General features: G+C 42.6%; 1 protein-coding gene across 10 annotated transcripts in view; it reads left to right on the top strand.

Moving 5' to 3' along the window:
• Nucleotides 1-15,623, top strand: part of SRGAP2 (SLIT-ROBO Rho GTPase activating protein 2) — a 255,698-nt gene that overhangs the window by 1,664 nt on the left and 238,411 nt on the right. For all 10 annotated transcript variants that reach the window (XM_031014226.3, XM_055369873.2, XM_031014224.3 and 7 more), the window contains exon 2: nucleotides 247-855. In XM_031014226.3, coding sequence (XP_030870086.1) covers nucleotides 789-855 — 67 coding nt within the window. In that variant the 5' untranslated portion in view covers nucleotides 247-788. The remainder of the gene's footprint in view (nucleotides 1-246; nucleotides 856-15,623) is intronic.

Below are 15,623 nucleotides of genomic sequence, written 5' to 3'. Positions count from 1 at the left end.
TTCCTGCAGTCCCCGCCCGGAGCCCGCGCAGGCGGCTGCTCCAAAGTGTTTTCTTTCAGCCTTAAAATCCGGAGGGAGCTTCCTTCCTCCCCACCTCGTAGCGCCGGGCTCTGCGGGCGGGGAGGCGTTAAGCGGACAGGAATGGGCCCAGGGCGGGCTCGGAACGACGTCCCCTACCCCACCCCCGCCGCGATTAGGATCTGCGCTCTGGCTGATCGCCCCCTCCCCCTTTTCCTGCATTTACAGGCAAGTGAACCGGAGCAAACGACTTCCGATCCAGTCTGCGCTGTTGCGGCTCCCGTTTGGGATTTGATTTGCAGCATCTTTGAGCCTCTACGACAAAAAACCGCGAAGCACGCCCAGCCCTCCCCCGGCACCCCGAAAAGCACCCACTCCCTCCCGGGGACACAGCTGGGCGCGTCCACACCCCCGCAGCCCCACACCATGTTGTGCGGAAGGACTTCCACTCCCCGCCTGTGTCGTTGATGTCAGACCCCAGGCCAGCCTCCGGGCGCTGCAGTTCTCCTGGCTAATGCTGAGGCTGCGGCTCCGGCTCTAGCACAGGCACCAGCCGCCGCCGCACCCGGCCCCAGCGCCCACCGTCTGCATGTGCCCGCCGTAGCCGTCTGCCCAGCCCGCAGCCCGCGCTCCACGGAGCGCTGGAGACCACCGTGGGGGGCCCCTTCTGCCCTCGAGAGAAGCGGTCTTGGAGGTATTGATTTAGGTGGTTGGATTTTTTCCGTGGATCTATCAATTCACAATTCGAATTTGGAAGAAAGAAGGAAAACATGACGTCTCCAGCCAAATTCAAAAAGGATAAGGAGATCATAGCAGAGTACGATACTCAGGTCAAAGGTAAGGGCTTTGAAAAATAGCACACTGCAAATGCTCTGTGGACTGGTGAGGCGTGTATTTCCACCGTGATTTGCAGGTTGTTCATTTCTTTGGGTGGAGCAGATGGGGGCAGGCTGACCCCAGAGGTGGTTTCATAGATGGGTCTGACCCTCCAAAGGATGGGCAATGCCAGGGGGCCATTGACACTGGAAAGGAATTTTTGCAGTGGGCTGTAGGAGTATCTTTGTGGGGCTGACCATGATTTTGGCAGCCCTTTCCCCCAAGCCGGACAGGGTGGGGGGAGGGGCAGGAGGCTCTTAGAGAAAGGCAGTTTGCCTCCGGTTCTCTGGGTCAGGTTTCCTTGAAAGACAACTGAAATCTGACAGGTGTTTGGACATTTGTTTCAGAGATTGAAGAGGAGTCCAGACAGAAAGGCAACCTTGGGAAGGTGTACCATTTGGAGAGCCTTGGGAGAGGCGGGGTTTTTCGGATGCACTATATTAAAACATGAGATTTGCTATGGCATTGGCACCAAAAGTCCATTGCCACCTTGGGTGTACCTTGTACCTGCCTGGTCTCTGGTCGGCCTGCATACAATCAGAGATCAGAGAATAAGGCCACCCACGACCGGTCTCCGCCCTCACCTAAATCTGAATAGAGTTGGGAGGATAGGGTAGCCGGTTGGTGCTGATTCTGGAAAATGGGAAGACATAATTGTTTAACCCTTCTGTGCTGTGGCCCTCTGCTCCGGAAGACATGCTTTTAAAGCCCCATTTCCCTCCCTTGAAAAATGTGAAGGGTAAAGCAAAATGTGGACTAGGAGAAACCAAGTGACCTGTCTTCTCATCTAGTCGACTGACTTGACTCATGAATAAGAGCCCCTACTCAGATAGCGTTTTTTAAACCAGCAATTCCCATAGGAAGGGTTCCTGCCTGTTAAAGAGCTGCAGCATGTGTTTGTGCAAGGCACTGTCCCTTCCTGGTCAGTCACTGGAAAGAGCCATGTGGCTCCAGCCCATTGAGACCTTAGCTGGGGAGTGGAAGAGGTGGGTGGCCTTGAATGTTACACCACATGGTTGGAGCTCTGGGTTTTCCTTTGTTTCAGAGTACAGAGGGAGGGGCCCCTCCTTTCCCTGCACCAGTGCAAGGAGACCTTTTCCTATCAGAGAGGACTTGGGAAGGGCCATGGCTCCCCTCTAATGATTGCTGGGGGGTGGGGGTAGGCGTAGAGTTTGAAATGGACAGCTCCCTTATCTCTTGGAAGGTTGGAAGGTGGTCTGAAGTCCTCATTGTACCTACAGGATCTTTTTTATGTCATTAGTTTGGTCAGTGCTGGAGGTGCCCCAGGGGACCTTCTATCCACTTGGCTGCAAATATTGGTAGGTTTATTACAGAGATGGGGGAGTTGACTGATTGATAGCTTCAGTTGAACTGGGATTGAGAGAGGTGTGGTTATGAGTTATAATTGAGGTCTTGGCCTCTTGTCACTGTTCATAATCCAGGCCTGTTTTTGTAAACAATAGGCCACTGGCCTCCGTGTCCTGTCCAGATGCATTGCATTTGCTCTTGGAATCCCCCCTGCAGTTTTAACCAGATATGTCTTTTTTTTTTTTTTTTTTTTTTTTTTTTTAACACATCCTATTCTTAAACTGTTGCCATTGGGAGTGTTAATAACTTTGATCTTCCCAGATTTCTCTCCAGAAGCACGCCATTTGACTAAGGTGCAAAGTGACTTTAAATGTTTATTTTTTGGAAGGTTCAAGGCTGATAGGTGTTAATAGAACCATATCTGCCAATTTCTTATTGGCAAAGGATTTCTCAAGAGTGTCTCAAAATTAAACACTTTGGATATTTACAAACATTGCTCTCATTGAGATGATGTAATGCAGTCAGCTATTTGGGTTCTCTCTTCAACCTTGCCACAAACAGACTATTTTGCTTTGCTCTGATATTTTCCCACTGATACTATTCAGGATCATAGAATTTTATAGGTGGCTGAGCATGATGTCTTACTCCGAGAAGGTGCCTGATGAATGCTTATGGAACTGATTTGAATAGTTTAGTCCTTCATTTTACAGCTGAGGAGAATACAGAGAACTGAAGAGGCTTGTCCAAGGTCACACAGCTAGATGGTGGCAGATCTGAAACTAGAAGCAGATTTACCAACTCTCAATTCTCTATTCTGTATCTTTACTATGAAACATCATCTGACCAGGGTGGAAAAAAATAAAAAATTCTTAAGGAGCCCAAATCTGTCAATGAATAATAATAGTAATAATGATAATGATAATAGATTACATTTTGGTTGCTCATTATGTTCCAGTCCGTCCCAAGTGCTTTAAATGAATGGTCTGGTTTAGTCCTTAACTCAACCCAGGAAATGGGTATTATTGTCACCTTCCATTCACCATATAAGGAAACTGAGGCTTAGAGAGGATGAGAAGCCCTTCCAAGGTCACACAGCCAAACCATGGCAGCTTGACTTCATTCCTTTATTCATTAACTATTTATTGAGTGCTTGCTGTGTGTTCTGGCGATTGGCCATAACAGCTGTGAAGAAGAAAAAGTCTCCACCCTCGTGGAGTTTATATTCTGGAAGCTGGGCTCTGTATGGAACAGCACAGAATTTGGAGACAAAGGGCCTGCGATCTGGTTTGGCTCTGCCCCCCCACTAGCTAGAAGCCCTGGGTCAGAATTATTATGAGTGTCAGCTTTTTATGAGTTATATGGGACTCGTGGTGCTGCCAGACTTACTTCTCTTACAGATGCCAAGATAAAAAGAAAATTGCTGTAACAGCTATGCAGTTTGGTTTGGTTGTTAAGTGCAATTTTTAGAGTCAAAGTGATTCAGGTTTAAATCTTGGTTCTGCCAGTAGCTAGCCTTTCACTTCGGGCAAGTTACATGACTTGTCTGAGCCTCAGTTTCCTTATTTGGAAAATAGGTAAAATAAAATAGATTTCCTAAGATAGTAGTGAGTTGTTGATGAGATATATAAATTATTTAGAACAGTATCTTGCACTTGTAAGTGCTCAATAATGGTATGGTCTACTTCTCTGTGAGCCTTTCTTTTGCTGAATTGGGCTGACTATTGAGGCTGCATTGCATATTCACTCCCAAAGTGCCAGCTATTAAATGATAGGAAATAAGTAAGGAATGAAACTTGAGTTCTAGCTTAAGTTCATTTAGTCGTAACAAAAGATCTTGGGTCAGTCACTTAAACCCTCTGGACATCAGTTTCTTTTTCTGTCAGTGAACAAGTAAACTAATTATTGGCCACTGTGGTTCGGCGTGTCTTTGACCAGAGTCCCAGGTCCTGTTTTTTCAATCAGAATTGTTTGAGTCAAATGGACTCTAAATGGGACCCTCATCTCATGGGACCCTTTCTGGGACCCTCTCTATCCCTTGATTTTTGCCTCCCTATAAACCACCTGCTTGCATGTGCCCTGAGGAACTCCTGAGGCTTCAGCCCCAACGGTACCCCAGAGTGGTTTTATGAGGGGTGTGCCTCCTTAGTCAGCCTGCCTTGTAGTGTCTTCTTAAAAACCATCATTGTTTTTGGTTTGTGGGTGCCCAGATTCCTTGGAAAGTTCATGCCTCTCAATGTCTGACTTGAAAGCAATAATATTCTTAGTCTTTTTACATAGCTCTTTCCAATTTACAATGTGCTTTCATATGTAGTTGTCCCTCAGTATCCTCAGGGGATTGGTTCAAGGACTACCCCCACTTCCCCCAGGATACCAAAATCTGCAGATGCTCAAGTCCCTGATAAATAATGGTGTGGTATTTGCGTATAACCTATGTACACACATCCTTCTGTATACTTTAAATCATCTCTAGATTACTTATAATACCTAATACAGTGTAAATGCTATGTAAACAGTTGTTATACTGCTTTTAAAATTTGTATTATTTTAAATTGTTGTATTGGTATTTTTATTGTTTTTTTTTTTTTCCTGAATATTTTTCATTCCCATTTGGTTGAATCTGCAGATATGGAACCTGCAGGTATGGGGAGGGCTGATGTACATTAATCTCTGGAAATTCTTTACAACCGTGGTCAGATTCATGGTCATAACCTGAAGCCTTTGGCCTCTAGCCTGTTAGCTTGTTACTGGGATTGGAGCAGCAAAGGTGGTAAGGTGCAGGGAATGGTTACCAGGGTTGTGAATCTGGGTGGTATTTCGGTGAATACACATGACTGTATGCAGTCCCAGCTATTGTTCTTTCCTTATTTAAGGCCCCTTTCCTTTACCCTCTCTATACCTTGAGTTTTTACAGTCTCCCAGAAAGCTTGAGATTGACAGTTCATGCAAATATGCCAGAAGAAATAGTCTGAAACAGGGTGGCACTGTATGCTGAGCAGTCACATTTTCTTTCTCGAGAACATTAGGGGTCTTGTCTTTTTTTTTTTTTTTTTTTTTTTTTTTAATGTCTTAGGAGAACAGTGTGTGTGCACCACAGAGCTGGAAGTGAAATTTTGTAATTTCCATCTGGAGCATTTTGATAGAAAAAGTGCAGGCCTTTGCCTGGAACAGTTTAACCCTTTCAGGACCCTTCAAGAGCAGGAGATGAAATTTAAAACTGGAGTCATATTGTGTATGTATATATACTTGGGAATGTTGATGGCTGGTATATAAACAAGCTCTTTCCCTTGGGAGGTCTGAGCAATTTTTCATTCATGCCAACAAAGGTCTTCTCCAAAGCTTCTTTCCTCACAGCTCCCATTCCCCAAGGGAGCTTTAAATATAATCAGTTAATCAGTTTTAAATATAATCAGTTAAATATAGTCAGTTTGAAAAGCTTCAGTAAAACATTTAGTTGGAATCCTCAAGCAGATGCTATCATTTTCCTGCAAGATGATTGAGGGCTCCTGTCCCTTGCTCAGGGGAAAAAACAACAACAAAAAAAGCTACTCTGCAGCAGTAAGGTGAACTCCTGGAAGAAAATGAAACTCTTGGAAACATTCAAGTACCATACTCTGCATCTTGCAATTGAAAGACCCTAGAGGAAGTTGGTGGGCAAGGAGCCAGGGGATGCAGTGTACTGTGCAAAGAAGCAGTAGTTGGAAACAGTGTTCCTGAGGGGTCCTTAGCTTTTTCAATTTCAGGTGTTCTTGGGGAATGAGAACAGAAATTTCCTTTGAAGAAGCCTATCTGGTAATTGTGGCCACATCCGTTATGTATCATGCAAGTTGAAAGCTTAGACAGGCTCTGATCATTTCTCTGCTATGAGGTGTCCAGAGATGGACCTGGCTGCAGTATGTAGGCGCCCTCACTATTAAAATCAGCAGGTACCCAGACCCTGACTCCCATTATTCACTCCAGATAAACTGGGCTACCCAGTGGCACCTGTAGAGTTGTCCTTCCAGAAGTGAGAATGCTTCATGGGAATTGTGCTTACCTTATACCCTTGACCTCTGACAGCTACGTTAGGAAAATATGTCATATTGCAGGGAAAAAGCAGTTGATGTGTAGATTTCTGGTAGTAATAAAATTAACAGTTTTAACCTGGTGTCAGCTCCAGAATTGACTTTTTGGGGAATCTGGGAAAGTTGCCTTGGAAGTTGTTTGGTTTAAAAATAAGTAATAACAGCACTTAAAAGCATTTAAAAAAATTACAAAATTAACACCCTTACTGATTTTACACTAATGTGTAGGAACTCTCATATCTCCCTTACTCTCTGTAATTGTGGTAGAATACACAGGAGATTGACCATCTTAACCATTCTAGAGTACAGTTCAGTAGCATTAAGTACATTCACATTGTTGTGCAGCCATCACTACCATCCATCTAAATGACTCTTTTCATCTTGCAAAACGGAAACTTTATACCCATTAAACAACAGCTCCCTATTCCCTCCTGCCCCTGTCTCTGGCAAGCACCATTGTACTTTGTCTCTATTTGATAACTCCAGATACTGCAGGTAAGTGGAATCATATTGTATATATTTTTTGTTACTGGCTTATTTCACTTCCTATAATGTCCTCAAAGTTCATCCATGTTGTAGCATATGTCCAAATTTCTTTCTTTTTTAAGGTTGAATAATATTTAATTGTATGTATATACCCCATTTTGTTTACCCATTCGTTCATCGATGAACACTTGGGTTGTTTCCACCTTTTGCCTATTTTGAATAATGCTGCTGTGAACATAGGTGTAACATAGGGGTGTTCTTTTTTCTTTTTTTTTCAGATGGGGTCTCACTCTGTCACCCAGGCTGGATTGCAGTGGCTTGATCACGGCTCACTGCAGCCTTGAACTCTTGGGCTCAAGTGATCCTCCCACCTCAGCCTCTGAAGTAGCTGGGGCTATAGGCACATGCTACCACACCCAGCTAGTTTTAAAATTTTTTGTAGAGATGAAGTTTCCCTACGTTGCCCAGGCTGGTTATTTTTTTTTAAAAGGTACACTATACCAAAGTTTTACAAGCCTGTATATACATTTCTATATAATCACTTGTCCTGATAAATTTTTTAAACTTAAGGTTTTAATATGTGCATTAGCTTGTATATTAGTATATTATTAATTATAAAGTTGTACACCTTTTAATAATTACATGAACTACTAAACTTTTACCATATTTTTAATAGCTTTATTGAGATTTAATTGACATTTAATAAATTGCACATATTTAAGGTATACAATTTGATAGGCTTTGACATATATAATACCCATGAAACCAGCACAATCAAGATAGTGAATGTAATCATTACCCCCGAAGTTTCTTCATTATAATGTATTAATAAACCAGTACTATTAGCCAGGCACAGTGGCTCATATCTGTAATCCCAGCACTTTGGGAGGCCAAGGTGGGAGGATTGCTTGAGCCCAGGAGTTCAAGACCAAACTGGGAAACATAGTGGGACCCCATCTTTGCAAGAAAAAAAAACAAAAAGCAAAAAACTGGCTGGCTTATGCCTGTAATCCCAGGATTTTGGGAGGCTGAGGTGGGCAGATCACCTGAGGTCAGGAGTTCAAGACCAGCCTGGCCAATATGGTGAAACTCTGTCTCTACTAAAAACAAAAAAATTAGCCGGGTGTGGTGGCAGGCACCTGTAATCCCAGCTACACGGGAGGCTGAGGCACGAGAATCACTTGAACCTGGGAGGCAGAGGTTGCAATGAGCTGAGATCTCGCCATTGCACTGCAGCCTGGGCAACAAGAGCGAGACTCCATTTCAAAAAAAAAAATTATCTGGGTGTGATGGCACATACCTGTAGTCCTAGGCTCTCTTAGGATGATGAAGCAGGAGAATTGCTTGAGCCCAGGAGTTCAAGATTGCAGGGAGCCATGATTGATTGCACCATTGCAGTCTAGCCTAGGTGATAGAGCTAATAATTATGTTATAGAAGAGGCATTAGCTTCAAGATAACTAAGTGAAAGCCTGGTATTAACAAATTTTAAAAAGTAACAAATAAATAATGATCTAAGCTACCCAGATTAGTTTCTGGAAAATTTGTTTAACCAAGGCAATCTCCAAGGGAAGTCAGGCTAATAATTGTGTCTCAGCCATTACTCTGCTTTTAGGAGGGAAGGTACAGGATGGAGTGAGAAAGAAAAGAAAAAAAATCATGGCCATGTTAGGAGTGGACAAATGACAGTGTCTGTTTTCATATAGAGCTGGCTTGGCTGGGTGTGGTGGCTTACATCTGTAATCCCAGCACTTTGAGAGGCCGAGGCAGACGGATCATCTGAGGTCAGGAGTTCGAGACCAGCCTGGCCAACATGGTAAAACCTCATCTCTACAAAAATACAAAAATTAGCTGGGCGTGGTGGTGGGTGCCTGTAATCCCAGCTACTCAGGAGGCTGAGGGAGGAGAATCGCTTGAACCCAGGAGGCAGAGGTTGCAGTGAGCCGAGATCATGCCACTGCACTCTAGCCTGGGTGACAGAGCAAGCCTCCATCTCAAAAACAAAAAACAAGCAAACGAAAAAATAGATCTGGCTTGAACTAGTCCTAGGGCCTCATGCCTTTTTAGAAGGGGTCACAAATGAGCCAGATGTCAAGGAGAGGGGCTAGGGGCTCCCACTGGAGATCTACTCAGAATGTTCTTAATATGGCTTCTTTCTTCTAATGATTGACTCCCTAGTGCCTGCTAAATACAGACCAACTTTCTAAGGTAGACATGAACTTCATTCTCAATCTGACTGCAACCTATTGTTTCGACCACATTTCTTATTTTGCTTTAAGAGGACTGGAAGCCTAACTTGACTGCTTACCATTCTTTAAACACATAGACTACTAGCTAACATTTGCTGTCTGTTGGATGTTTACCACTTACTAAGCATTATGGTAAATACTTTATATAGATTATTCCATAATCCTTACTCCAACTTTAGGAAAAAGATGTTACTAGTATCCCATTTTACTGATGAAAAAAGTGAGGTGTAGGACATTCAGTTATTTCCCCAGGGTCTGCAGCTGGTGAATGATGGAATAGGAACCTTGGTTGTCGCCAGAGTCTAAGTTCTACGTGTTGCTCATGAAATGCCCCTTTTTCGCTGCCCAGTCCCGTATCTTCACCTATTGAAATCTCATCCTTCTGCTGGGGGCAGTGGATCACCTGAGGTCGGGAGTTCGAGACCAGCCTGACCAACATGGTGAAACCCTCTCTCTACTTACAATGTAGAATTAGCTGAGGGTGGTGGCACTTGCCCGTAATCCCAGCTACTTGGGAGGCTGAGGCAGGAGAATGGCTGGAACCCAGGAGTTGGAGGTTGCTGTGAGCCGAGATCGTGCCGTTGCACTCCAGCCTGGGCAACAAGAGTGAAACTCCATCTCAAAAAAAAAAAAAAAAGAAAGGAAAGAAAGAAATCTCACCTTTCTGGTAAAGCCTGGCGTTTCTGGGATTCCTCCCTTAATTGCTCTGACCAGAAATAACCCTTCTCTCTATTTCACCCACACAGTGCTTCTCTTAATAGATCTCATATGGCATTGATCTCATACTGCCTTATGTTTGGAATATTTGTATTTCATTCTTTTTTCTTCTACCAGACTTCTGAATGTAGGAATGTTTTGAAGTTGTGTAGTGCAATGCAAAGAATACAGGCTCTGGAACCAGCCCTCAGTTGGAGTCTTGTGAGCATCACCTCCTTGCTGTGTGACCTTGCTGAAGTCACTCAACTTCTCTTCCAAGCCTCCTTTTCTGTGACGTGGAGATAATGAGACCTGCCTTGCTATTAATTGCAGTTGTGTTAAGAGTACTGGCTCAGTGTATGGCAAATATTAAATGCTAAATAAATAGCTTATTATAAGGTCCCTTCAGATAGGAAACGTGTCTGGAAGACTATTGTAGCTCAAATGGTGGCTCTCAGTAAACACTTATTGTCTGTAGTACTGAATGAATAAATGGATGACCTAACTACTACAAATAATCTTTTAGAAATAGTTTAATTGTATCTTGACACTGTATCTTGCACAATGTCACCAGAGTGATTTTTAAAAACTCATTTTTTTTTTTTGCTAACATCGTAGCATAAAAGACTGTTAATATTAATCACTTCCCACTTACCCTACTTACATTTTATACTGCCTTACAGCTGAACTGCCTCTAGTTTCCTTTCTTTATCATGTTGTGTCATGGTTTGTGCTGTATCCATGCTGTGCCCTCTCTTTGGAACGGGTCCTCTTCCTTGAACCTGTAAAACTTATTCATCCTTTAAAGCAGCTCAGATGCCACCCCTCCAGGAAGCCTTCCCTGCTCCCCTGTGCGGGATCCCAAGCAGGATTCCTCAGCATCTCCCCTTGCCTTCTGCACAGAGTTCATCAGTACGCTCTCAGCATCTCCTCTGCAGTGTCTTTTTACACTCTTGTATTATTGCACTCATTATATTACATTGCAGTCTCTTCATTTACATCTCTTGTTTACAACTCACTGAGCACCTTCAGGAAAGAATGGTCTTTTATTCATTTCTGCATGTCCAGCTCCTGACACATAGTAAGCACTACAATGTTTATAAGTGGAATTGAACTGTCTTCTGAGTTGAGTTTGGATGTGATAGTGCCATGATGGCACGCTTCTGCATTTCTCCCCCACTCCAGTAAGAAACCCATGCCCTATGTTAATATTATTTGAAATTTGATATAGATTAAACATTGTGAATATATTTGCATTATACAAGGACAAGTACAAACTACATAGCCTTGTGGATCCTCCCGCACGGGGCTGTGTTTCTTCTTAAATTTATTGCTGGCACGGCCCTCTTTAGAATCACTGCCCTCTTTAGAGTCACTGCCCTAGAGCTATACTTGCGTTGACCAAATTTCTTCAGTCACATCTCTTACCTTGGAAACCAAGAAAAATGTTAACACTGAAATTCCCGAGAGTTTAAAACAAACATAAGGCTTTCTGTAATTGAAGCAAAAACACATTCTACATTTGTCCAGGATTTATTCACCATTTTAATCAGGCACTAAAAGTCTAAGTTTGAGAAAGTTTGTCTGTGTTGACCTGGAGTTAAAACTGGGTTGACCTGAAAAAGGAACTGTTTTGTTCCTTTTTCAGAGCACGGTGTGGAGAGAGCTATTGCCTGGTTAGAAGCAGCTGTGAGATCTTTGGTAAATGGGGAAGGAGAGGTCCTAAGGAACAAGCAGGAAAATGGTCCCTTATGGTTTTTCAAGTCATTTGGTATGAAATAGCCTTGACCTTATTTATACGTTGTGAATGAATGGTTCTGAACTTGAAATATATATTCGTGAGGAAGGAAAAACAGTTGGGACATGTTCCTCCATTTTGGTGTATATTTTAGGATATCATCCTTTAGGGAGAAGGCATATTCTCTTTGGTTTTTTTTTTGTTTTTTTGTTTTTTTTTCTTAACCGTATCTTCTAAATGCATTAATCAGTGGAGAGGTGACCCAGAAATCACTGTGAAAGTTGGGACCTTATCTTTGCTGTTTGAGACCAGATCTTGCATTTAGAATCATGGCATGGTGGGCAGGATCTGAATACTCTCCCTGGAGAAGATGACCCTGGCAGCCATGGGTGGCTGGGTGGCCAGGGCTCCACAGGAGGACAAAGCACAGAAAACAAAGGGACTCAAGAGCATGAGCTGGCCATGACAAGCCATGCCATAAGCTTTAAGAAATATGTCTTGTTTCTGAAGAGTTGGCTGTTGCCAGCTCTTCTCCAAACATTGAAATCCCTTAGAAATCTGCTTCCTTTTCCCATTAGATTTTGTGTGTGCGTGTGTTTATTATTTTGGTAGGCGGTGGAGATACTGCACCAGAGCTTGTCAGATGAGTAAGCTGCTCTTTGGGAAGACATCTTGACTGAGGTCCCTATTCTGGAGAAACATTTCTTTTGGGCCAATACAGTACTTTGTTACACGTTGAGCTACAGGATTCTACACAGGCAGAATGATCCTAAGGGAAAGAGTGCTGGATTGGGAGGCAGAAAGCTTGGGTTCTAGTTTAGCTTTGTCATTGACTACCGTGATTTTGGAGATAACTCACCTAAGGTCTCAAAATCCCTAGTTTCCCTATAAAATCCCTGTAAGATGGGAACAACAATTCTTGGCCCTTATAATAATGATGATGATGATGGTTAGCGTTTATCAAGTGCTTCTTATGTCTCAGCTCTGTTTTAGGTGCTTTACATATATGAACTCATGAATTTCTCAACAGTCCTGTGAGGTAGCTGCTATTATTATCCCCATTTTACAGATGACGCACAATGAGGTTAAATAACTTGCTCTGAAGCACATGGCTAGTAAGTGATGAGGACAGATTATGAACCCAAGCCGACAACACTGGTGTGAAGCTGAAATGAAAGAATTCAGTTGAAACTATGGGATGCTGTACACACTCAGTTGATTGTCCTCATTTCCTAGTAACTTGGTACAATAAAGAATTAATGCAGTGTTTTAAATGTCTTTCTGTTACATACCTACTGTACCTCCCTATGCCTTGGTATTCTCATCTAAAATACTAGGGGTTAAACATTAGAAAGTTTCTAAGGTCCTTCCAGCTTTCAGGGTTCATGATTTTTGCTTATTAATATGTTGAAGATCGGCCTGGCTGGGTGGCTCAAGCCTGTAATCCCAGCACTTTGGGAGGCCGAGGCGGGCGGATCACCTAAGGTCAGGAGTTCAAGACCAGCCTGGCCAACATGGTGAAACCCCGTCTCTACTAAAAATACAAAAATTAGCTGGGCATGGTGGCGGGTGCCTGTAATTTATCTTAGCTACTTGGGAGCCTGAGGCAGGAAAATTGCTTGAACCTGGGATGTGGAGGTTGCAGTGAGCCGAGATCGCACCATTGCACTCCAGCCTGGGCGACAGAGCGAGACTCCGTCTCAAAAAAAAAAAAAAAAAAAAAACAAACAACAAAAAAGATGTTGAAGATGATGATTTGTCCCTTTTAAGTAGACACACTTTGAAGTACAAAAACCATTATATTCTCTGAATGACATTCTTTCCACCCCCAGAACTTGCCATGCCTGCATGGCTGCTGCACACTTATGGAGGGTAGGCCCCAGGTGGTAGGTAGTACCAGAGTGGCAGCTGGCCTGGAGAGCAGTTGAAGTGATACTTGTTGAAGTATCACGATCTAATAGGAAGATGTGCCTCACAGCTGGAGAAAAATCGAGGGGAGAGAGAGTTACTTGATGGGCCTACAGGTGAACTTGTGACTGGATCACTTTAATCAGGATGCTTTAATCAGGATAACTATTAAACTTTGGACTTCCAGTAAGCTCAGAGACTTCTAGAGTTAGAAAATTCCCTGCTGTAACTGGTTTGTATGGTTTTCCCCATCCATGTTGGTGGGTCAGAAATGGAATTTGTGTAACTCTTAGTATTATAGATATTTATGTTGTTGTGTGCAGTACTTAAATTTAAAAGAAAAAGGAAGTTGATTGATTGTCCTTAATGAAAATTAAAGAAATAAGGAAGTGGGAGGCTCTTAATCTCTGACATCTGGTCTGGGACAAACCTGGGGGAGGCAGTGTGGTTATGGAACTGGTATAGGGTTGATCTAGACATCTGGGTTGTTCGGGAAGTGACTTCAGGCCCTTTTAGGATGTGGAGTGGCCTCTTGCCTCTTACATTGCTCTTTATATATTAGGCCTTTTGTCAACTAAGGATTTCTTTGAGGATTGTGATGAAGCATGCTGTAATGTGGAATTGAAATGTTTTCATGTTTATGTTTGTTTTCCTTTCGCCTAATGAATAGGCTAGTAATAGTTTGTTGTTTTAAATGAGTACTATTAATAATAATGACAGCTCATATTTTTATCATTACAGCATTTAAAAAATATCATTCATAGGGAGGAAGAAATGTAGGGTAATGGAGGACCAGCTATGTAATGTTGAAGATGTCATTCCACCTTTGGGATTCTCAGCTTCTCAGCTGGAAAGTGGAAAGATGGATTACTAGTTCCTAGCTTCATGATTTTTAGGACATATGAACAAAAAAATGGCTATTGTTAAGTGAGTTGTCACATAGAGTCTAGATGTTGATTATTGTCCTGGGGGAAGGATAGAAACCAGAGAATAGATAGCACAGGTTCTTCCTACTCCCCTCTTCTACTTCTGGTTTAAGGTCATCTTTTTTTTTTCTTTGTTTTCTTCTTAAAGATTTCATCTTTAAACGACATTAATTAGGCTTTGTGTTTTTAGCCATTTTTAGAGTCCGTTGTGCTGCATCTCCTGATCTCTCTTATTCAGTGATTTGTGGTTATGTAAGTTATCTCAGTTCTTTGCTGTCAGCAATTTTAAATCAAACATTGAAGCATTTTGGGTAGATGACGTGTTACTTTGATTAATGAGGTTCTTGATCTGGATATTTTAAGGCCAGTAACAACACAATATGGAAACACCTAATTCTCCTTAAAACTGCAATAGTGTTCTCACTGCCAAAGCTGAAACCGATTTGTGCTGGTTACTTCTTTCTAAGAGTGAATGTGTGCCGTATGAGCTTTCTTTTGCTGTTTTGGCCAGGGAGTGGGACTGCCAGTCCAGAAAGGCCAGCTCTTCTGGATTCAGTAGCAAAAGAGTTAATCATTAAGCAGAAACAGAAACCTCCCAAGTTTCTAACCTTCTCTTGCGTTAAATCTCCTTACTCTTATTAGAAGAAAAGGCGTATGCACACTTATGCATGCGCGTGTGCACGCATGCACACAAACACCGTACACACAAATACTCTAACAAAACTTAATGTAAAATGATCTCATGTTTATGAGAGCTGGAATTACTTGGGAGGGATACTTGTGTTCTGCAGGCTTAGTGGGCACGATGTGAAAGCAAGGCTATTTGGCCTGTGGAGATTGAAGATAAGAGTGTGATATGTAATTGAGTAAGAATTTGAAAAATTATCCGATAACGTTAGGAGCAGCAAAGCAACTGCTTGTACTTTTTTATGCTTCAAACTATTTGGAGTAGGAGTGAGGAGCTAGCATTGTTTTCAGGGCATGGGAACCCCCTCCCCACCTCACTAGCCAAATATGTTTGCCTAGGCCGAGAGTGTCAGATCTCTGAGAGATCTTGACAGAGTATTTAAATACATTCTGCCCTCCGACAATTCTTCAGTGTTAATCATTTCAGGAAAAGGGCTGTCAGCTAACCTTTAAAATCCTTTCCAGAATAGTATACCACAGCCCACCTTCCCATCTTGTTCCAGTGACCCAATCTATAAATGGTCAGTTCCTTCATTTGCAGAACTTGAAATAGTTTAAAGAAGAGACTTGATGAATTGAACTCATGTTTTTGCTGCTGTGGCCACACCCTCTGTACAGACCTTTGCTTCATTTGGGTTCTCAGCAACTTGGGAAGGAGGAGGCTATTGATGA

This window comes from Gorilla gorilla, chromosome 1 (genome assembly GCF_029281585.2).
Source record: "Gorilla gorilla gorilla isolate KB3781 chromosome 1, NHGRI_mGorGor1-v2.1_pri, whole genome shotgun sequence".
Classification (NCBI taxonomy): Eukaryota; Metazoa; Chordata; class Mammalia; order Primates; family Hominidae; genus Gorilla; species Gorilla gorilla.
Note: the sequence above shows the minus strand (reverse complement) of the source record. Positions and strands in the feature narration are given on the sequence as shown.